The sequence below is a fragment of the Aquarana catesbeiana genome, linkage group LG04 (genome assembly GCF_042186555.1).
Source record: "Aquarana catesbeiana isolate 2022-GZ linkage group LG04, ASM4218655v1, whole genome shotgun sequence".
Classification (NCBI taxonomy): Eukaryota; Metazoa; Chordata; class Amphibia; order Anura; family Ranidae; genus Aquarana; species Aquarana catesbeiana.
The window spans coordinates 479185967-479210750 of NC_133327.1; the positions used below are offsets into that span (position 1 = coordinate 479185967).

Sequence of the window (24784 nt, forward strand, 5' to 3'; positions counted from 1 at the left end):
GGGAAGAAATATGTAAAACTTTATATTCTGACTGGGAAGACTTCACTCAACACGTTCGCAAACATAAACGTAAGTACCTATTTATTCATCCCACTGACCACCAATGTAAGGGGCATGTATCCCACTGACCACCAATGTAAGGGGCATGTATCCCACTGACCACCAATGTAAGGGGCATGTATCCCACTGACCACCAATGTAAGGGGCATGTATCCCACTGACCACCAATGTAAGGGGCATGTATCCCACTGACCACCAATGTAGGGGGCATCCATCCCACTGACCACAAATCCCACAGACCAGCTGTGTAATGAGCATTGTTCCCACTCACCACCAATAAATTGTTTTATTTGCTTACAGAAGCACTCATACGTACTAGGTGGCAAAGCCTGAAGGATACGCTTCAAAGACACCAGAGACTGGAGCGTGAAGCACAAAGTGGGTCTGGTGTCGCCCCAAAGCGTCCCTATTCTTTTGCTAGATACTTGGACTTTCTCAAGCCAGTGCTAGAATTAAGGAAGTAAGTTTACATATAAGAATACTTCTCTCTACCATCCCTCTCTAATATACCTACCCTCCCCCTAACCTCCACTTCTACCGCTATCATCTTTAGTTAGAATTTCAAGTATCAACTTTTGTATTTCAGCACAGAAGCAAGTTGGGAAGAGGAGGAGGAAGAGGGAGAGGAGGATGCTAATATTGTGGATGTAGATGAGGGAGTTTAATTCGCTTGCCAAAACATAGAGGAATCATCATCTATTGAGGTAGAGGGTGACGCAATCGATGTACATGAATCATCGACTCAGGAGCAAGATAATGAGTCTACTGACATTTCTACACCGTCCAACAGACGGAAAAAGCTAACATCTACCTCACGCAGGAAGCAAAGCAGCAGGGCAGCAGAACAGGATCAGACAAATCAATTACTCAATATTGTGTCAGGGATCACTGAACAAATGGATGTTCAGAGATGCCCTCATACAATGTTTGCCCTAAGTTTGGTGCCTCTGCTCAAAGAGGTATTGCCAGAAAAGTACTTCAACATGAGGATTGCAGTGCAACATTGCATACATTCCTTCACTATTCCAAGCCATGTTTCAGAGCCAACGCAAGAGAGTACTAGTACTCAACTAATTACACCCTTTTCTGCTGCTCAAAATCCTGCACCAAACCCTTATCCTTCCAGTTTTTCTGACCACCCAAGCATATATGAGACCCCCAGATCAAAAATCCCATACCCGATTCCTCCACCAATTGCTTCCTTAATCATCCCTCCAACTAGTACCCCTGGTATAACAAGGGCAATGGAATTGAGACCACGCTAATCAATTCCTCATCATTTACCACAACAAAGCAGAGTGCCACAGCTCTACAATCAAATGCCATCCATGCCAAACCGCTATGGAACAGCCCAAACAAATCAATCCTAGTCCTTATCCCTATAGAAATCAATCACTTGAAGATAATTCAATCGAGCCACTGCCACTTTCATGTTGTTAATCCATATTGGATTTGTTTAGGTTATGTTTTCTATTTTTTTGAGGATTTGCATCCCACCTGACGAGACGACCGATGTCAGGACTTGTACCTATGACCAAAATGTAAAGGCATGCATCCTAATGACCACCAATGTAAGGGCATTTATTGGTGGTCACACAAGCCCTGACATTGGTGGTCTGTGGGATTGCCTGTCCACAAATGCCAGGGCTTGTATCCCACCTCTGACCAAAATGTCAAGGTCTGTGATGCGGTTATGCTATATCGGCCCGCCACGAGTGAACCACCAGATACAGTGATATCCCTGTTTGTACCTTTTGAAGCTAGTAACACCTGAGAAACAGAACTATATTTCAAATTGATAGATGCCTACCTGTTAAACGGCACAGCCTCTTTCATGTTGTTAACCATATTGCATTTGTTTACGTTATGTAAAAGTTTTTTGGTCCTACCAACTTTTCAGGTCAGCGTGGATTATGCAGTGGGATACTTGTACTAATGTTGGATGAAGAGAGAGAGTGAGGTGGAAGTTGAGGTGAGAGGGTCAGAGGAAGTGAGAGGGTCATACTTGAAAGAAGAGATCAAGTGAGGGGGAGAAAGAATGAAGGGTGAGAGAAAGGGAAGTAGGAGACAGAGTATTATCTCTTGGTTATGTGGTTCTTTACAATGTTTGAAGTTTGAAGTATGATTATTTTCCAAAAAATGTTTTAAAAAGTATGTAATTACATGAAGATTACAAATTAAATAAAAACATTTTTTTGGAAGAGAACAATGGTGTGATCTGTCTGCATTGCTTCTATTGCTTACTATGGCGCAAACCATCAATCTCATGTACCATGACCGTTACAGATTACCTCCTGGAACCTATAAACCCAATTATAAGTATATTGCTTATCACTGTGTATTTGTCTATTGAAGCACTGATTGGAGACGTCAGGGTTAGGCTACATTGTACGGCTACACACTCTTTATATTTATTCATCCCACTGACCACCAATGTAAGGGCATGCACCCCACTGTCCACCAACCCCACTGTCCACCAATGTTGTGGAATGATATTGCATGCTCTCTATGTTGACACAGAAAGTGCCAAAAATAGATGGACACACTGTCGAACAATAAAACTTTATTGCAGAAAAAAGTAGAGATCGTACACGATGCAGCATTGACAAAGAAAAAATGATTGGTCTGTATTAAATGGAATCAAGCTGCCATGATACTTGACCGGCAGGACTCCTAAAGAAGTCAGTATATTGCTCACGGATGCTGGCCCCCCTGTAATTACCCCTTGTTATGTGTCCAATCTGTGCCTTCCATCTCATCCATTAAAGAGTCCTCGAAAAGGTATCCATCTCTTTCGCGGACAAAATTGTGGAGTGCACAGGCAGCTTTTACGGCAATTATGGCGTTTTCCATGTTTAAACTTATTGGCGTGTGGAGAAAACGCCATTTGTTTGCCAGAATTCCGAAAGTACACTCCACAACTCTGCGTGCTCTTGTTAGCCGATAATTAAAGACCCTTTTCTCCACAGACAGTGACCGGTTAGCATATGGCCTGAGCGTTTTTTCTGAGAGAGCGAAAGCCTCATCACCGACAAATATTAAAGGGAGAGAGGGTTCTGATGTTCCAGGGAGTGGTCGTTCGTTTGGGAGGTCCAGTGCGTTCTCCCGAATCATTCTTCCAAAAGTAGAGTGGGAAAAAATGCTGGAGTCAGAACTGCTCCCATAAGAACCAATGTCGATGTAGGTGAACGAGTAGTTTGCATCAGCCACTGCCAGCAGAACGAAAGAGAAATATTTTTTATAATTAAAAAATTTTGACCCACTACCGACTGGCCTCACAATTCTGATGTGCTTGCCGTCTATGGCACCAACACAGTTAGGGAAGTTGCAGCGCTCCCAAAACAACTCAGCTTTGGTGTATCATTCCTCTTTGTTATATTTTTTTTCATGACCACATCTCTTAGGACCTCCCAGATGGCGATACAGGTGTTACGCACAATTGTGCTCACCGTAGATTTTCCTAATTTGTACTTGTAGTGTAAGCTGGCAAATGAATTTCCAGTTGCTAGGTACCTGACAAAAAATATCAAATAAATGAGTTTTTTTTTTTATTATTACAGAAGAACTCATACGCACTAGGTGGAGGAGCCTCAAGGACACACTTCAGAGGGTCAGGGGAAGTGAGAGGGTCAGGGGAAGTGAGAGGGAGTCAGATTGAGTTTGAGAGTCAGGGGACGTTGGAAAACTAGAGAGTCAGAGGAGGTCAGAGTCAGAGGGAGCTGGATTGTTTCCAAAATATTTCATGCCAAGTATTTAATCCAAAAAATTTACATATTAAGTTTTTTAAAATAAAAAAAATACTTTTTTTGGAAAACAATTTTTGTTGTCATATCTGTCTGCATTCTTAGCATTCCTTACTATAGCTTACTATGGTGCATAGCATAAAATTTCACACACGAAGTATATCTATATTTTACCTTAATGTAACAAGCAACCTTTCCGCTGGCTCTACACTATTCCGAAAGGTGGTGTTCTGATACTCCAAACGTGTACCAAGCAGACGAAGCAATTCATCGAAACTAAGGAATAAAACCACAAATTCAATGTAAGTGACAGGCTAAAGCCCATACACAAAATCAAATAAAATGGTAATAGGAAACAGTTCTAGTAAAAGGAGAAAAGCGATCAAAAGTTGGATTGGTGGTCAGTGGCGTTGGTGGACAGTGGGATGCATGTCAGTGATAGATAAGGAGGGAGGAAGGGTACAGGTACTAACCTATTTACTGACATCCGGGAATAGTTGAACTTCTCCTCATGCTGCCTGAGATCATTGTAGAGGATCCTGAACTGGCCTCTCTTCCCTATTTTGAATAATTGGATGGACCCAATATCTTCTTGTACTCATCAGTCTCTTCCTCATCCTCCTCCTCCTCCTTCCTCCTGCCTTTGTCCATCAGGACTGCAGCAGTAGCAGTAACAACTGCTGCTATGATCAACAGCATTTGATGAAACATAATGATCAAAAATCAAAATCCTCACTGACTACTCAGACAAACCACACTCCTCCACGACAATACTCCCCCACAAAGGAAAACAAGGAAGAGCACAGGAAGTTAACACCCATTTTTTTTTCTTGCCTTTTCGATTTGGCCTGAGCACAAATCGCATCTGTGCCTAATTTACATGTAAAGCGCATACAATTCGCATTGGATTCGCAATACAATCGCGCTGGTAATCAAACACGCAATGAAAAAATTTGCATCTAAATCGCATCGCACAAGTGTGAACCGGCACTTAGGGGAGACAATCTCATGGGGCCACTTCTCTATTTTATTGTTTCATGGCTCTGACATGAGATTGTGTATAATAAGAACTAGAGCTGCACGATTAATCGTTAAGAATGAAGATCGCAGTTCTTTCCCCCCTCGCGATCTTAAAGCATTTTCCTGATTCTATGCAGTTCTCTGCTCAAGCTGACAGCTGTCAAAAAAAAAAAAAAAATACAGGCAATCTGCCAAGTTTCACAGTATTCCTCAGCTGCTGAGCTAGCTATAAACATTGTAATGTTTTGTTATTTAGCTCAAATGTATAAACGTTGGTCTGTAAATGAGGGAAGTTTTTAACCAATTAACCACTTCAATACCGGGCCAATTCTGACACTTTGCTCCTACATGTAAAAATCCTCATTTTTTTTGCTAGAAAATTACATAGAACCCCCAAACATTATATATGTTTTTTTAGCAAAGACCCTAGAGAATACAATGGCGGTTGTTGCAACTTTTTATCTCACACAGTATTTGCGCAGGAATTTTTCGAATGCGTTTTTTTGGGGAAAAAACTGTTTTGTGTTTAAAAAAAAAAACAAAACAGTAAAGCCCGGTTCACACAGGGGCGGCACGACTTGCAGGTCGCCTCAGCGAGGCGACCTGCAAACGACTTCCGAGGCGACTTGCAAAACGACTTCTGCATAGAAGTCGCCCCCAAAGTAGTACAGGAACCTTTTTCTAAGTCGGAGCGACTTGCGTCGCTCCTATTAGAACGGTTCCGTAGCACAGAACGGGAGGCGACTTGTCAGGCGACTAGGTCGCCTGACAAGTCGCCCCTGTGTGAACCGAGCCTAAAGTTAGCCCAATGTTTTTGCATTTTGTGAAAGATGAAGTTACGCCGAGTAAATAGATACCTAACATGTCACGCTTCAAAATTGCACACCCTCGTGGAATGGCGCCAATGTTCGGTACTTAAAAATCCCCATAGGCGACGCTTGAAATTTTTTTACTGGTTACATGTTTTGAGTTACAGAGGCGGTCTAGGGCCAAAATTATTGCTCTCGCTCCAACGTTCGCATCGATACCTCACATGTATGGTTTGAACACCGTTTTCATATGTGGGCGGGACTTACGTATGCGTTCGCTTCTGCGTGCGAGCACACGGGGACAGCGGTCCTTTAAATTTTTTTTTTTTTGTTATATTTTTTTTTTTATTTTGACACTTTTTTGAAAAAAAAAATAAAAATTGATCACTTTTATTCCTATTACAAGGAATGTAAACATCCTTTGTAATAGCAATATGACATGTCAGGTGCTCTTAATAGTGAGATATGGGGTCAGTAAGACCCCATATCTCACCACTAGGCTGGGAAGCCTGAAATAAAAAAATAAAATAAAACGATCGCCGCTTCCCAGCCGAAGCGGCGCCGTTTTTTTGAATGGAGAGGCCGGGCGTGACCTCATAACATCGCGCCCGGCCTCCGACGATCATAGAGACTCCGGGGGACCATCTGGTCCGCCGGAAATCTCTATGATCTACATCCGGCGTCAGCGGATCCACTCTCCGCCTCACCGATCGTAACGGTGAGTCGGAGCAAGCACCGGAGGGCGGCGGGAGGGGGGGGGGGACGTCCCCTCTTGCCTCCCATAGGAACGATCAAGTGGCAGGACGGCCGCTATGATCGTTCCTATGGTGTAGAGATTCGCCGGCTGAAACCGGCAATATCTGAATGATGTCTGTAACTACAGGCCTCATTCAGATATACCCGCCCAAAGCCCAGGACGTCATATGACGTCCGTGGGCTGGAAGTGGTTAAAGACTAAACCGTTTTCTGACACTTGTTGGTTTCACGTTAAAATCATTTTTTTGCCAAAAAATTACTTGGACCCCCCCCCCCCCCCCCCCAAAAAAAATATATATCTCTATCTCTATCTCTATCTCTATCTATATCTCTATCTATCTCTATCTATATCTATGTATTTCTCTATATCTATGTCTGTGTGTATATATAATGTACATTTTTTTTTTTTTTAATATTTTAGCACAGACCCTAGAGAATTAAACGGTGGCTGTTGAAATATTTTATGTCACACTGTATTTCCGCATGCAATTTTTTTTGAAAAAAATATTCGAATTAAAAAAAAAATGAAACAGTAAAGTTAGCCCAATTTATTTAGTATAATGTGAAAGATGTTTTGCTGCGAGAATCATTATCTTCTAAGCAAAAAAAAAAAATCATGATTCTCATTTTTCCCAGAATCGTGCAGCTCTAATAAATATAAATTAAATTAAACACACAACAAGGATTGTGGGAAAGTTTAGGCCGCAGCCCCTTTATTGGGTTTAAAATAATTTTAATTCTAAAATGAGCTTTAATCTTCAATACCAAACAGAACCGCTATTACCATTAACAGACCAACATGCTTAGTCACTAAGACTCGAGCCTCAACAGTTTACCAACCACTGTCCACCCACAAAGTGGGTAACATTACCCAAAAGCCAGGTTACCAACCTGGCCCTACCCCACCGCTGCAGGCTGAAAAATTGCTCTTTACAATCCAGCATTGAAAATGCCCTTACCAATGACTGAGAAAATGTACCAAAAACATGCCTCCCAAATTTCTGAAATTATAAAGTGGAAAACGCTTTTGCACAGTAAGTAGCAAAGGACATGTCCCTGGTTACAGGGACCTCAAAGATCTAGTATGCAGAAAATGATTGGCTAAACACACCTACTTTTTGCTTTTCATAATGGCTTTTCAAAATAACAAATGCAGTAATATAGAGGCTGGATAAAGTTTTTAGTGCAGCATAACACTTTTGGCAGTAAAATAGTACATTTTGTACAGAGATGTACACATCAGACCAAAACGAGAAACAACTGAAGCTTACATGAGTTACAGAAGGGTTTGGTCCCAAAGAAGGGACACTTGGAAACGCTCCAGTTCACAATAGAGAAAAATGAAGTTACTAATGAGTAGGGCTGAGCCGAACACCCCCCTGTTCTGTTCGCACCAGACTTTGCGAATAGGCAAAAAATTTGTTCAAACACGCGAACACCATTAAAGTCTACGGGACACGAACATGAATAATCAAAAGTGCTAATTTTAAAGGCTTATATGCAAGTTGTCATAAAAAGTGTTTGGGGACCTGGGTCCTGCCCCAGGGGACATGGATCCATGCAAAAAAAAGTTTTAAAAACAGCCGTTTTTTCGGGAGCAGTGATTTTAATAATGCTTAAAGTGAAACAATAAAAGTGTAATATTCCTTTAAATTTCGTACCTGGGGGGTGTCTATAGTATGCCTATAAGGGGCGCATGTTTCCCGTGTTTAGAACAGTCTGACAGCAAAATGACATTTCAAAGGAAAAATGTCATTTAAAACTACTCGTGGCTATTAATGAATTGCCGGTCCGACAATACACATAAAAGTTCATTGATAAAAACGGCATGGGAATTCCCCACAGGGTAACCCCGAACCAAAATTAAAGACGCGGGGGGTCCCCCCAAAAATCCATACCAGACCCTTATCCGAGCACGCAACCTGGCAGGCCGCAGGAAAAGAGGGGGGGGACCAGAGAGCGCCCCCCCCCCTGAACCGTACCAGGCCACATGCCCTCAATATTGGGAGGGTGCTTAGGGGTAGCCCCCCAATACGCCTTGTCCCCATGTTGATGGGGACAAGGGCCTCATCCCCCACAACCATTGCCTGGTGGTTGTGGGGGTCTGCTGCGGGGGCTTATCGGTATCTGGAAGCCCGCTTTAAAAAGGGGACCCCCAGATCCCGGCCCTCCCCCCTGTGTGAAATAGTAAGGGGGTACAAAAGTACCCCTACCATTTCACAAAAAAACTGTCAAAAATGTTAAAAATGACAACAGACAGTTTTCGACAATTCCTTTATTTAAATGCTTCTTCTTTCTTCTATCTTCTATCTTCCTTCGGTTTCTTCCTCCATCTTTTTCTGGTTCTTCCTTCCGTGTTCTCGTCCGGCATATTCTTCCGCGGCGTCTTCTTCCCTTCTCCTCGGGCCGCTCCGCATCCATGATGGCATGGAGGGAGGCTCCCGCTGTGTGTCTCCTCTTCTGACGGTTCTTAAATGAGGGGCGGAGCCTCCCCGGTGACCCCGCCCCCTCTGACACACGGGGACTTGATGGGACTTCCCTGTGGCATTCCCCGTGACGTCAGAAGGGGGCGGGGTTGCGTAACTGGTGACCCCACCACCCTCTGACATCACGGGGAATGCCACTAGGAAGTCCCCATCAATTCCCTGTGCGTCAGGGGTCAGGGTCACCGGGAGGCCCCGCCCCCCTGTTAAGAACCGTCAGAAGAGAAGCGTCACACAGCGGGAGCCTCCCTCCATGCCATCATGGATGCGGAGTGGCCCGAGGAGAAGGGAAGAAGACGCTGCGGAGGAAGGTGCCGGACGAGAACACCGGAGGAAGAACCAGAAGAAGATGGAGGCAGAAACCGAAGGAAGATAGAAGAAGCATTTAAATAAAGGAATTGTCGAACTGTCTTGTGTCATTTTTAACATTTTTGACAGCTTTTTTGTGAAATGCTAGGGGTACTTTTGTACCTTCTTACTATTTCACACAGGGGAGGGCTGGGATCTGGGGGTCCCCTTGTTAAAGGGGGCTTCCAGATTCCGATAAGCCCCCCGCCCGCAGATCCCCACAACCACTGGGCAAGGGTTGTGGGGATGAGGCCCTTGTCCCCTTCTACATGGGGACAAGGTGCTTTGGGGGGATACCCCAAAGCACCCTCCCAATGTTGAGGCATGTGGCCTGGTAGAGTTCAGGAGGGGGGGCGCTCTCTCGTCCCCCCCTGCCCCCCCTTTCCTGCAGCCTGAAAGGTTGCGTGCTCGGATAAGGGTCTGGCATGGATTTTTGAGGGGACCCCACGACTTTTTTTTAATTTTGGCGCGGGTTTCCCCTTAAAATCCATACCAGACCTGAAGGGCCTGGTATGGAATTTAGGGGGACCCCCCACGTCATATTATTATTTTTTTTTTTATTTTGGTTTGGGGTTCCCCGTGGGGAATTCCCATGTCATTTTTATCAATGAACTTTTATGTGTATTGCCGGACCGGCAATTCATTAATAGCCGTGAGTTTTAAATGACTTTTTTTCCTTTTGAAATGCCATTTTGCTGTCAGACTGTTCTAAACACGGGAAACATGCACCCCTTTACAGGCATACTATAGACACCCCCCAGGTACGAAATTTAAAGGAATATTACACTTTTATTATTTCACTTTAAGCATTAATAAAATCACTGCTCCCAAAAAAAGTCAGTTTTTAAAACCTTTTTTTTGCATTGATACATGTGCCCTGGGGCAGGCCTGACCCAGGTCCCCAAACACTTTTTATGACCATAACTTGAATATAAGCCTTTAAAATTAGCACTTTTGATTTCTCCCATAGACTTTTAAAGGGTGTTCTGTGGTTTTCAAATTTGCCGAAGTTTCCAAATTGTTCGCTGTTCAGCGAACAGGCGAACAGCCAATGTTCGAGTCGAACTCGAAGCTCATCCTTACTAATGAGTATACAGTAAATTGGCATATCAATCAAGTCACATTTTATGGTAACTGTGCCATTAACTGAAGCCCAGGCCTAGAAAAGCACTTATTTGTAGACAGAACAGTTCCCTATTTATTTTGAATGTCTAATATTTTGAATCAATCTAAATCATTCCCTTCCAGGTGAACAAGGATATCCAACACAGCTCACACTTCCAAATAGGGAATATGATCAGCCAGCTATGCCACATGCATACCCTATGTACCCTGCAAGAGAACTGGAATTTTAACCGGTGGAAAATATAATCCTCCGTACCAGAAAAAATATGAATGTCAACTACTCACACTATTAATATTTTTTTTATTATAAAAGGTGGGGACATGCGTAATGAATGTAAAGAGCAGGCCGCCCATCTACTTCCTGATGCACTCCCTATGTAGCAGCTGCATACCCTGCAACATCAACTTTTAGGGACACATTCTCATAGAGAGCCAATCATATGCGACAAAAAAAGAAAGGAATGCATTGCGAATAGTTAAAATTGCCGAATCCGCTATACTGGGCAATGCGAATGGCCTAAGGCATAAAATAACTGCCAGAGAGGGAGCCATGTTGTATCCGCACCACCAGAGAGCCACAGTATCGCTGTTGCGGTTTCGCTGGGTCTGGTAAGAGCCTGTTGGCCATTATCCAATACTGTTCCTACGGACTGAGCCGCGCCTAACCTGTTATTCTCTAGGCCTTATTGACCACCCCAACGTCCCTCTCTGTCCTCCTCCCGCGACGTCCCTCTCTGTCCTCCTCCCACAGCTTCAGCTTTTTTTGCACTTCATATTATCAATCTACCAACCGTTCGTAGCGCAGAAGTTTCCTATATTTAATTAAGTTAACCACTTGCCGACCAGCCGCCGCAGTTGTACTGCTGCAGAATGGCACGGCTGGGCGAAACAGCGCTGTGCAACGTCGCATCGCCCTGTGGCCATTAGGGGGCGCATGCACGCAGCCCCTTGCTCGCCCACGGAGCCGATGCGAGTGCCCGGCGGTCACGATCACAGCTGGGCTCCCGCGATCGCTCGGGGCACATGGAGAACCGGGATCTGTGTGTGTAAACGCACAGTTTCCGGTTCTCTGAGGGGAGAACAGACAGATCGTCTGTTCATACAGAGTATGAACAGCAATCTGTCATCTCCCCCACAGTCCCATCCAGTTAGAACACACACTAGGGAACACATTAACCCCTTGATTGCCCCTAGTGGTTAACCCCTTCGCAGCCAGTGACATTTTTACAGTCATCAATGCATTTTCATAGCACTGATCACTGTAAAAATGCCAATGGTCCCAAAAAATGTCAAAATTGTCCGTGTCTGCCATAATGTCGCAGTCCCGATTAAAAATCGCAGATCGTCACCATCACTAGTAAAAAAGAAAATTAATTAAAAAAATGCCATAAAACTGTCCTATTTTGTAGACGCTGTAATTTTTGCGCAAACCAATCAATATATACTTATTGCGATATATTTTTTTTTTTTGTTTTATAGCGCAAAAAATAAAAACCGCAGAGGTGATAAAATACCACCAAAAGAAAGCTCTATTTGTGGGGAAAAAAGGACGTCAATTTTGTTTGGGTGCAACGTCAAACGACCGCGCAAATGTCAGTTAAAGCGACGCAGTGCCGAATCGCAAAAAGGCTCTGGTCAGGAAGGGGGTAAAATCTTCCGGGGCTGAAGCGGTTTACAGCTTACCTCAACTAACCAGACTGAACTGAGTGGGAAAGCAGTTATAAAGTGTTTTATATGCAGAACAGATTGATTCCATAGAAGTAACGAAGAACATGTTGAAAGCAATTTGTGACCCAATAGCAGCATATAAATATAGCTTCTAAAATCCTTTTCAGAACTCCTTACCAAAAGTGAGAATTGTATGCATTGTCATTGTGTCTCAAACTCCCTACTTAGGCCTCTTTCACACTGATACAACACGACAGTCGTACAACTGTGGATCCAACTTTGCTCTGCCACTTGAAGTCCGAAATGAGTCCAACTTTAATAAACAGGGATCCGACTTTGATCCCTGACAATACCAGGCACTGTCTGGTATGATCTTTAGGGGGAACTCCACGCAAAATGTAAAAAAACAAACTGCATGGGTTCCTCCTCCATGAGCATACCAGGCCCTTCGGTCTGGTATGGATTTTAAGGGGAACCCCCATGCCGAAAACTGCATGGGGGTCCCCCCAAAATCCATACCAGACCCTTATCCGAACACACAGCCCAGCAGGTCAGGAAAGGGGGTGGGGACAAGCGAGTGCCCCCCTGAACCGTACCAGGCCACATGCCCTCAACATGGGGGGCTGGGTGCTTTTGGGAAGGGGGGCCCTGCGCCCCCCACCCCAAAGCACTTTTTCCCCCATGTTGATGAGGAAAAGGGCCTCTTCCTGACACCCCTGGCCATTGGTTGTCTGGGTCTGCGGGCGGGGGGCTTATCAGAATCTGGAAGCCTCCTTTAACAAGGGGGCTCCCAGATCCCAGCCCCCCACCTTATGTGAATGAGTATGGGTTACATTGTACCCCTACCCATTCAAATAATGGTGTCAAAAATAAAATGCAATTTTACACAGGTTTTTGAAAGTGATTAAGACAGCTCTGGTGTCTCTTCCTCTCCGGCTTTTCCTTTTCTGACGACGTCTTCTGCCTCTGCCAGGTCTTCTAGCCCTCTCCGGTTCTTCTCCATCTGTCCGCTGTCTTCTGCCTCTGCCGGGTCTTCTCCGCTGTCTTCTCGCTCTTTTGCCGGGTCTTCTCGCTCTGTTCCTCGATTTTCACGGTGCATGATGGGGTGATGACGTCATAAGGGGCAGGGCCTCCATATGTCACCCGGTGAACCTGCCTCATGCCAATATAAGTAGTGGCACACTGCACACCTAGCATTAGAGCGGGACAGAGCGTCGCATCAACAGAGAAGACCTGGCAGAGGCAGAAGACATCGCCAGAAGAGGGTGAAGAGCCGGAGAGGAAGAGACGCCAGAGCTGTCTTAATAAATTACTAAATTAGAATCATAAAAAATTACTAAACCTGTGTATTGCGTTTTATTTTTGACTCTATTTTATTTTTTTTTAGGTGAATGGGTAGGGGTACAATGTACCCCATACTCATTCACATAGGGTGGAGGGCTGAGATCTGGGTGCCTCCTTGTTAAAGGAGGCTTCCAGATTCCGATAAGCGCCCCCCACCCGCAGACACCGACAACCAATGGCCATGGTTGTCGGGAAGAGGCCCTTGTCTTCATCAATATGCCCCAAAGCACCAGTTTAGGAGGGGGGTACTCGCTCGTCTCCACCCCCTTTCCAGACCTGCTGGGCTGTGTGCTTGGCTAAGGGTTTGGTATGGATTTTGGGGGGTCCCACGCAGTTTTTTCAGCGTGGGGGTTCCCCTTAAAATCCATACCAGATCGAAGGGCCTGGTGTGCTCTTGGAGGGGGAACCCATGCTGGGGTGGCTTTTTATTTTTTTTATTTTGCATGGAGTTCCCCTTCAAGATCATCAGCACTCCGTCTCATGCCAAAGTCGGATCAGTTAAGACATCGATCTGCCTTTGATCCGACTTCAGTGATATTTAATGGCCTGAAGTAGGATCAAAGTCGGACCAAAGTAGTGCAAAGACTACTTTGAAGTCATTCTAATATGAATGGTAGTCATTGGAAATCGCGGGGAATGACTTTGCAGTCTCAAGTCACAGAACAAGTCGTAATAGCATGAAAGGGGCCTCACAGTTTTGATGAGAGTGTGGAAACAACCACTTTGATACATGTCATATGAAGGCCAAGGGAGTTATGTGGAGTCCTCAAAGGAGAAGCAACCAGTGGCATAGATAATGCAGGTTGTTTCAGCAAGGTAATGGAATATTATATCGGCTTAAACCAAGTAAAAAACTGGTTTTAAAGACGACGTAGGCCTTTGCTTACTGCTGGGGTAACCGGTGTCCGTAAACACAGGAAACCACAAAACAAAGCATCTGCTAATATTTTGCTGCTCTGAAAATTTCCTACCTTAACCTAAATAATAACCAGTTCCCGACCGGCTCACGCGCATTTACTGCGGCAGAATGGCTCCCTTGGACGAAGTTCTGTATGTGTACGTCCTACCTTTTTTCAGTCACCGGGGGACTCGATACGCATGGCCAGTAGGCACGATCGCCGCCGGCCACGTGCGCCAGCATGGGGATTTGTGTGTGTGTGTGTAAACACACAAATCCCTGTGCTGTCAGGGAAGAGGAACCATATCGTTTAGGAAAAACAATATGTCTCCTCTCCTAGTCAATCCCTCAGTGTGTATGGAAATAGGAACATACAATTAACCCTGTGATCGCCCCCTAGTGTTAACCCCTTCCCTGCCAGTGACCTTTACACAGTAATCAGTGCACTTTTATAGCACTGTTCGCTGTATAAATGCCAATGGTCCTAAAAGTGTCAAAAGTCTGTGATCTGTTCCTCGCAATGTCGCAGTACCGCTAAAAATCGCAAATCGCCGCCGTTACTAGTAAAAAATAATAATAAAAATGCCATAAATCTTTCCCATAGTTTGTAGACACTAACTTTTTTTGCAAACCAATATATGCTTATTGCGATTTAACAAAAATATGTAGAAGACTATATATTGGACTAAACTGATGAAGAAAATATTTTTTTTTTTTTTTTTTTTGGGGGGATATTTATTAAAGCAAAAAGTAAAAAAATATATTTTTTTTCAAAATTGACGCTCCTTTTGTTTATTTCGCAAAAAATAAAAACCGCAGAGGTGATTAAATACCACCAAAAGGAAAGCTCTATTTGTGGGAAAAAGACGCAAATTTTGTTTGGGTACATTGTTGAACGACCACAAAATTGTCAGTTAAAGCGACGCAGTGCCAAATTGTAAAAAGTGCTCTGGTCAGAAAGGGGGTAAAATCTTCCGGGGCTGAAGTGGTTAAATGAACACCAGGAAGAACCATATAGATTGGGAACGTTACAAGCTCTGTCAGACGCGAGTGAGGAAAAGCTGATCAACGGCTTTTCCTATTGACATCATGATCAGCCGTGATTGGACACGGCTGATTACGTGATAAAGAGCCTCCGCTGGAGGCTCTTTATCAAGATCGATGGAGCGGTGTGTGCGACTGACACACCGCTCCACTGATTGCCGCGATGCGCGCCCCCACGCCCAGTATGATGCCCAGTCAGGATAACTGAACCACCGCCTGGCCATCAATCTGCTATAGGCCGGGCGGGAAGTGGTTAAAAGGACATCTGACCAAATCACAAAAAGAGCTTGATATACTGTACTGTAGATTTAGGTATATCAATGAGAATAGGCGATCAATTAGATCAATAAAGACCAAAAACCCTTAGGAACTGACCTATGATTAAACTCATTGGGTTCTTCAGGAATCACAGCTAGAGGTGATAACCTAAATAAACAAATGGAGGAACTAGGGATGCACCGAAATTTCAGCTGCCGAAACATCGGCCGAAAATTGTCATTGCTAAAAGAAAAAAAATTGCAGATAATGGCGCCGAAAATTGCGCAGTAGCGGTGCGCGCACCGACATGTGACGTCACACACGTTCCTTGTGGTTAAGACTCAGGACTCGTGAGCACGTTCCCTGCAGTGGAGACGCTGGAGTTGGGAGCACTTTCCCCACGGATGTTCCTCGTGGTTGAGACGCAGTTGAGACTCGGGGGAAACCGCTGCATTGGAGAGTGGGCACCGTCCCTCCTGGATGGCTACTATTAGTACTATTCGCCGGTGAGCATTCTCTTTAACTACTGACAATCCATCTAGTACTATATTATAATACAAATTTGCTATTGAAATAGAGATCTTCAGCTGTATGTGTACTTGTAGTATTATCGTTAGTTCTTCGTTAGTTCTTCTTCTTCTACTAAACTAACAGGCCAGGTAATAATTATATTTTAAGGTACTACTTGTATAGCATGGTCAATTCATTTAGATAGCATTCAGTTCGTATGTTATACTACTACTACACTGATAAGCGCATTCATTTTTTAAACCTGACAGTATGCACTATGCAGCAATATACTACTGAATATATTATATCTCACAAATAACATGCAATCAAATTCAATATATTCTTTGGTACAAGTCAGATGTACTGCAGTGCATGGCAAGAGAGGTGTGCACAGTTAAAAAAAAAAAAAAAAAAAAAAAAAATTTAGTTTTTTTTATTTTATAGCTGCCGGGGGTTTAGTTTGTTTGTTTTTTTTTTTTTTTTGTTTTTTTTTAGATTTTAGTCTTTTTTTTCCCACTCAGATTTCACTCCCACTATAGATCATTCTATGCTATTCTTCTACGCTGGACCATGTCTGCAGTGTGGAAATATTTTAAAGTTTCTGCTCAGACCCCAAATTTGCAATCTGCAGTCTTTGCTCAGCAGAAATTTCAAGAGGGGGTACAGTACCAAGGCATTTTTCAACAGATTTGATACACCGCCTGAAAACACGCCATCCAGTTCAGCATACAGAATACAGCACCGCTTCCAAAAAGTGCCTCAGGGCCAGGCTCAACACCATCTGTGGCCACAGTCTTTGAAAAGGTTAAAAAATGTACAAGTGACAGTCCCAAAGCTTGCGGCATTACAGATAAAATTATGGAATTTATTGCATTAGACGACCAGCCATTCTCTGTTGTGGAGGACATTGGATTCCGTAGGCTCATGCAACATATTGAGCCGCGTTACACAATACCAAGCAGACGCTACTTTGCAGATACCGGTCTACCTGAATTGTTTTGCAGTGTTAGAGAACATGTTCATGGGCTCATGACTACCGACATCATAGCAATCAGTTTTACTACCAACATTTGGAGTTCAGATGTCAGTCCAACGAGCATGCTTAGCCTGACAGCGCAGTGGATAGATGCCAAATTTCAATTACAAAACATCCTACTTAACGCACATGAGTAAACTAAGCAACAATTGTGTATAGATATACTAAAAATGCGTTTGCAAATAGTAATCTATACACAATTGTTGCTTAGTTTACTTTGGAGATATCGCACCACTTCCAGTGGATTTGTATAACTGGAGCAACACAGTTTTTAAATATTTGCAATTTTTTCATATATTTGCGATTTTATATATATGCAATTTTTTTTTTTTTTTTTTTTTTTTTGCGATTTGGTAGCAATTTTTTTCACATTGGTTTTTTTGCACAAAAAAATCTTTTGTCACATTGATTGAACTTTGTATCAGAGCGCATCAATCTATGTTATATGTTTTAAAAGTCTGCCGTAAAGTCCGCTCGTGTGTACGGGGCATTAGCCTGTTGCGTTTTCCAGTTGTCCCACTCCCATTATTTGATGTGAATGATGATGTATCATGGAGCTGATGTTTTGCAGTACTTTGACAATGAGCTTTGATACAGAACTGACGGCTTAGTAGTATGATCTGTATAATAGCCCGTACGCCCTCTGTCTTGTTTTATGGTTCTTCTATTTTTGAACAATAAATAAATGTAAACCGTGCAAATACCACACATCTACTCAAACATAGACTTGGTCTTTGGCATTTTTATATTATGTGTGTTTTTTGTTAATTATTTATTTTATTATTTTTTTTATTATTTTGCAGTGTGCAGCATATGTGTAAAATTACTTTAATTTTGCATTTTATTTTCTGTGTCCAATTTATGTGGGTTACTTTTATTAAAGAAAGTACTTTACTGGATTGTACTAAAATAAAAAAAATATATATATATTTATATATATTTATATTATAATATATTTTTTTTTATTCATAAAATTCATGATAAGTTAAAGTTAAATATGAATAATAAGGAATATAACACAATTTTTGAATTTTATATATCAAAATTTTATTAAAAAAAAACTCATTTTCGGTATTGGTTTCGGTTTTCGGCCTAGTGTATCTTCCATTTTCTGTTTCAGCACCAAAATTTCTATTCATTGCACCCCTAGGAGGAACTCAGGTGGGATCCTCTCTTCATAAATTTCTTTGGAAAATTTAAAAAACCCTATCATGCCTACATGTCATTTTCTGTGACACATTGTGTATCGTATGTGTACTGCTCTTTAACTTTTCCTAATAAAACAAAGTGGGAAAAACCTACGTATAAAACACAATATTAGGCAACTCATTCACATATTTTAAAACTTAATTCCTATAAAGGAAGAAAAAACTCTCAAAGCCGATGATGATAAACCGACTAATCAGCCTGCTAGGCACACATGCAACCACACAATCTCCCCTAATGACCCTGACATGCTGTATGCTGGACAGGAGCACTAACCATCCTAGCACAGTACCTGCAATAACTGCAGCAAATGAAAACACAAAGGCCTTTCACAGGTCAGAAGTGTGTTAAATGAAATATAAATGAAAGTCCTAGATAGCGGGGAGTGAACAGGAAAGGGTGGCTAAAGGCTGACCGAGCGTACTGAACAGGGAAGACACTGACGCAGAGGAGACTGAAGCAGACAGAACAAAGTCAAGTCTGTGCACATTCCCAGCCCTCAGTCTTCATTCACCCCTAGCCTGTGATGGACCTATTGGAGAGGTGTTGATCACGCTATCGGCCCATGGTAGCAGCTTCAAACCCACTGCCTACCTGGCTCACGCTGGCAGGAACAGTGGAACTGTGGTTGTCTGAAGAAGAGTAGGGCCTCCTCATCCTGCAAATTCTTTTACTATAGCTCCTGTCCTGTTGGCCTGTGCACTGACACTTCAAGTCAGCGGTCCTCCTAGTCCCTGTAAAGTCCTGGTGGTGATGTGATGCTCCTATGGTCTTGCTGCAGGTCTAGGTCTGCCTACAGGTAGGTGAAAAGTTCCCTGGTTGACCTCAGGTAACCTATTACCATCAGTATACTGGGTATCCCTTGCACTTTAGGAATGAGAGGTATAATATAGGCACATGGCACACTGATGTGGTGATACAGCTGTCGCCTGTGAAAACTGAGGGGGGGAGTACAAAATTTTAATGACTGAGGCAAGCCTTCCTCCAGGGGAATTGGTCCTTTTTGAAGTAGAATATCCATTCTGGGCTGAGGGCAGGTCAAAATATCCAGGAGGAAGGCTAAGGGAGAATCCAGAGGTGAGTCCGGCTGAGACCTGAGGTAAATGCTGACTTTGCCTGGTGACAGGAGAAGATAGAAGTAAAAGGTTAAACTCATTGGCTAGATGTTTCCCGCCAAAGGATTTGTCACCAATCTAATGCTCAGCAGTTGAGGTAAATCTTCCTAGCAACAGCAGGCAGCTTGTCACCTGAAACACAAAACAGAACCAGCAAAGCAGCCACAGGTAGACCTGTACTTTACAATACCATAGCCCTCTATTAAGAGTAAAATTTATTTATAAAATGGGAGTTAGGGGTGACGTTCCCATGGGGCCACTTCTCTATTTTATTCTTTCATGGCCCTGACATTACTTCAACTACAGGACAGTGTTGACAGGGGAATCCCTCCCACAAAGCCATTGTGTACTCCTGGCGGAGGAAGCTGTCCCCTTCGGGAGAACACCGATTATTGCTAGCGGCTGTATTGCATATAAAATTCAGCAGGCTGGTTTGTACCCAAGTTGATTGATCAACTTGGGTACATTCAACCTGCCAATACATGGTAAGAACCCAACTTAATAGTATGCAGTAAGCTGAGATCCCAGTGCAGCCAAAGACTATATCGTCTCCTGCTTTTTTTTGGGGGGGGGGGGGATTGTGACCTTCCCCAAGTATATCAACTCCTTACAGACCGCCCGCCGCAGTTGTACGTCGGATGTTTGAAGATAGCTGCCATAACCCTGGTATCCTCTTCAACGGCAGACGGTCCTCTTTCCGATAAAAGTGGTCTCGGGGGGCGGGAGAGGGTCCCCGCCGTGCTCTGGGGGTCTCCGCCACATACTGGATCCGTCGGTAGCGGCAGAGACTATCGGGTCCACTTTCCTCAACAGCCTGGAGCCAAGTGAGCGGAAGCGACGTCAAACGTCACTTCTGTCCAATTGTCTTAAAGGGGATTTTTTTTTTTTTTTTAAAAGACTGAGACTGAGGCATTTTTTGGCTTTAAAAAAAAACCCCAAACTAGTGGGTTCTGACAGTTTTTCAGCTGTAAAAACGTTCTAATGTCAAACGCTAAAACGCTCAAAAACGCGGCTAACAGGCGTTTTTTATGAATTTATAAATGCTATTGCATAAACATTGAAACACTCACTGCAAAGCTACTGGCTTTTTATAACATTATTTTATTGTCCAGTGTGCATAAGGCCTAAAAGTGACCCGAATTTTATTATTTATTTTTTTTAAAAAGGGACAGTGTAAAAATTAAAAGCGCCCCGTCCTGCTGAGCTCACATACGCAAGTCACGCCCGCATATGAAAACCGTGTTCAAACCACACATGTGAGCTTTCGCCGCGATCATTAGAGCGAGAGCAATAATTCTAGCACTATACCGCCTCTGTAACTCAAAACTGCTAACCTGTATACGTTTTTAAACGTCGCCTATGGAGATTTTTAAGGGTCAAAGTTTGTTGCAATTCCACGAGCGGGTGCAATTTTGAAGCGTGGCATGTTGGGTATCAGTTTACTCGACGTAAAATTATCTTTCACTATCTAAAAAAAAATTGGGCTAACTTTACTGTTTTGTGTTTTTTTTTTTTTTGTTATAAAAAAAGTGTATTCCCCCCCCCCCCCCCCCCCAAAAAATTGCACTTGTAAGACCACTGCGCAAATACGGTGTGACAAAGTATTGCAACGACTGCCATTTCATTGGGGGTTCTGAGTAATTTTTTTGCAAGAAAAAATTATTTTAACTTGTAAACACCAAGTCTGAAAAAATAGGCCCGGTCCGTAAGTATTTAATGTTTGTTACTCTTTTGTTAAAATCAAATGTCAGATTTTTTCCCCCAAAGGAATGCAGGTTGTTTGAGGTGTTTTTTTTTTGCAAAGCCCAATTACCCTTGGCAGACTGAGATGGGGTTTTTCCATAGAACACAGCATGGTCATGTGCATAACAATAGGATTGCTTTTAGAGAGTGGTACAATTTCGCACCCTTTGAAGTCTACAGTCCAGCAGAGAATTATGTTTTTATTTATTTTTTTTATTTTATTTTAGGAATTAAAAGATATGTAGCAGGAGCTATGGGTCCAACAAACAAGACCTTATCTGTTTCTCCATCAGTTGAAAGACCTGACATCAGAAATATTAGTAAGTACAAGGTTTATTAAATTTTGCAAGTTTCTAGGTCCATGCCAAAAAAAATTCAAACCAAGTTTGAAATACCAGATTCTCGAAAGCTTAACTTAGGCTATTTTACAGGTGGGAGATTAAATAATTCCTGAAGGCCAACAGCAGCTTTTGGATAGTGAAAAAAATGGGGAAAAAAATATACATTTTCTAAAATTAGAGACCCTAAGTAATATAACGGTGGTAGTTGCAATTTCTTATATTGTGCAGTTATTCATCAAACATATTTTCAGGACAGCTATAATACTTTTAATGCAAACAAGCACGATATTATACCCATTCTTTTTGTAAAAGATGAGTTAGTTTAACTTCTATAATCGGGAAGATATTAAAGTATAATAAAAGCACACAGTTTTTGCTAGAAAATAATATATTAAGCATGGATTTATGAAAGACCAAAGATTTGCTTAATGAGGAAATAAGCAAAAACTTAAACAAAGGAGTGGCTGTGGCACTCCCACTAGGCGAACTAGGCGGCCACCCAGGGCTTACTGCTGCCTAGGGGGTGCAGCCACGGCCTGCCGGGGAATATGAGGTGGAGGAGGGGAGGCAGAGGAGGCGAGCATGAGGTTGGCAGAGGAGGCGGCCACAACTGAGGAGGTGGAGACGTAGCTGCTCTCTGATCCTGTCACCTGCGCAGCCCTAGGCAAGACTAACGGCAGCCAGTTAGTCTTTCCTTCCCAGCCAGGGCGCGAAATAATTAAGCACTGGCCCTGGCAGTGGACATACTTGGATGTTGCCAGAGCATTTGACAGTTCCTCACATGCTGCAAATGTTTAGAATAAAGTCTACTGGCTTAAAAAATTCAGTTTGTAAATGAATAGAAAACTGACTGTATTCAGAGAGTAATGATTCCTCAGTCATTCACTTTTGGTCCTTCACAGAGAACAAGGGGGCACTCTTTACGTCTGAAGAAAGATTGAACCTTCACGTATGGAAAGGCTTTATCACAGTATGAGCTGTGAAAATGTGGCATAGACCTCATCTTCCCATTGTCCCTCAAGAACTACCTCTGGCCAGTTTGGTAACTTTCCGAAATACACAAAATATAACTGGATACAAATTTTTTGAGGTAATACACCAGGGGTAGTTGATCAGGGAATATCCATTTGCCTAATGGAGGATCCGGAAGGATTTTTTGGACCATGCTTTACTGGGGATTTTTTTACTTCTTTTGGATCAACTATGAGTATAGGATAGTGTATATGCAGGTTTTCTGTTTGTTTTTTGCCACAGGTTGAACTAGATGGACTAGTGTCATTTTTTTCAGCCTAAGTATAACTATGAGGCTTTGAGGTTGCATTAAGTAAGAAGATACCAAGCATGTCAAGTCGTAAAATTGCACATGCCAATGGAATCACAAAAAGCTATGGTATCTAAAATTCTCCTTAGAGGACGCTTTAAAAGCCTTTACAGGTCATCAGTCTAAAGTTAACTGAGAACCATGGCCATAAAATTATTGCTGTGTACATGAAAAATACAGCGCTTGTAATTATGGAATGTGATTTCTAGTGAAAATACAATGAAGACTATCCAAAATTTATATGTATAAAATTCATTAAGTGCTCCAAACAGTCAAAAAAAAGTGCTGAAGTGCAGAACATGCTGTGCAATGTGTCAAACTCCCCTCTTGTGTCCTGACTCACCAGAAGAAATGGACCCACAGCTTTTCAGTCTGGGGGGTCAGACAGGCATAACTTATGCAAGGTGTAATAGATCTCCTAGGCTTCCTGCTCAGATCTCCAGAACTGCTCTTTGCGCAACTGTAGTATCCACCAGTGGCGTAGCGTGGGGGGGGGGGGGGCAGGGGGTGCCGTTGCCCCGGGTGCAACATTTGGGGGGGGGCGAAATCCCGCACAATTGTGTGTCACTTTGCCTCAATCCTCCAAATTACTATTTACTGTGTCCCCTGCGATCCTGCGGCCATGTTTAATAGATGGTGCCCTGTGATTGGGCGAATGGGGTCATATGCTGTGGCAGGCCTGGCGGTGCATGTGCGAAGGCTGTTCCTAGAGTCCTGTTCCGCCTCCCTATTTGATCCGCCGCCATCGTCTCCTCCTCTCCATCTGACCGCGCCGGATATGGAACTGGGATGTCATCTGGTAATCGGCATTGTGGCAGACTGATCAATGAAAAAAAGCAGGTGAGTTGTCTCAGTGGATGGACGGAGCAGCCGCCAGCCAGCGAGCAGTTAGGGAGAGTCATGCCCCATCCATGAATTTATTTCAGCCAGTGAGCAAACCTGCAGCATGCCTGACAGTGTAGTATTAGTGGGGTGGGCATTGTAGTGTTAGTGGGGTGGGCATTGTAGTGTTAGTGGGGTGGGCATTGTAGTGTTAGTGGGGTGGGCATTGTAGTGTTAGTGGGGTGGGCATTGTAGTGTTAGTGGGGTGGGCATTGTAGTGTTAGTGGGGTGGGCATTGTAGTGTTAGTGGGGTGGGCATTGTAGTGGGGTGGGCAGTGTAGTGTTAGTGGGGTGGGCAGTGTAGTGTTAGTGGGGTGGGCAGTGTAGTGTTAGTGGGGTGGGCATTGTAGTGTAGTGGGGTGGGCAGTGTAGTGTTAGTGTTAGTGGGGTGGGCAGTGTAGTGTTAGTGTTAGTGGGGTGGGCAGTGTAGTGTTAGTGGGGTGGGCAGTGTAGTGTTAGTGGGGTGGGCTGCGTAGTGTTAGTGGGGTGGGCATTGTAGTGGAGTTTGGTGGGCAGTGGAATGTAGTGGGCAGTGTAGTGGAGTTTAATGGGCAGTGTAGTGGAGTTTAGTGGGCAGTGTAGTGTGGTGGGGTGGGCAGTGTAGTGTGGTGGGGTGGGCAGTGTAGTGTAGTGGAGTTTAGTGGACAGTGTAGTGGAGTTTAGTGGGTAGTGTAGTGGGATGGGCAGTGTAGTGTAGTGGAATTTAGTGGCCAGTGTAGTGGGGTGGGCTGTTTAGTGGGCAGTGTAGTGTAGTGGGGTGGGCAGTGTAGTGGAGTTTAGTGGGCAGTGTAGTGTAGTGGAGTTTGGTGGGCAGTGTAGTGCAGTTTAGTGTACTGTACAGTGTAGTGGGGTGGGCTGTTTAGTGGACAGTGTAGTGGGGTGGGCAGTGTAGTGTGGTGGGGTGGGATGTGTAGTGGAGTTTACTGGACAGTGTAGTGTAGTGGTTGGTGTAGGAATCAGGTAGGTCAGTACTATTGTAGGAAAGGAAGCGACTCAAGGAGTGCTAAAAGTCCGCAGGTTAGGGGGGCGCAAATTACTTGCCTTGCCCCGGGCGCTGACAACCCACGCTACGCC

At 43.6% G+C, this 24784-nt stretch overlaps 1 protein-coding gene across 4 annotated transcripts in view; it reads left to right on the forward strand.

Annotated features, from left to right (window-relative positions):
• The window catches only part of MTR (5-methyltetrahydrofolate-homocysteine methyltransferase), a 1497716-nt gene that overhangs the window by 189044 nt on the left and 1283888 nt on the right, over positions 1 to 24784 (forward strand). For 3 of the 4 annotated variants that reach the window (XM_073627630.1, XM_073627629.1, XM_073627632.1), the window contains one exon: positions 21394 to 21486. The exons of the other annotated variant lie outside the window; for it this stretch is intronic. In XM_073627630.1, coding sequence (XP_073483731.1) covers positions 21394 to 21486 — 93 coding nt within the window. The remainder of the gene's footprint in view (positions 1 to 21393; positions 21487 to 24784) is intronic. 4 annotated transcript variants of the gene reach the window in all.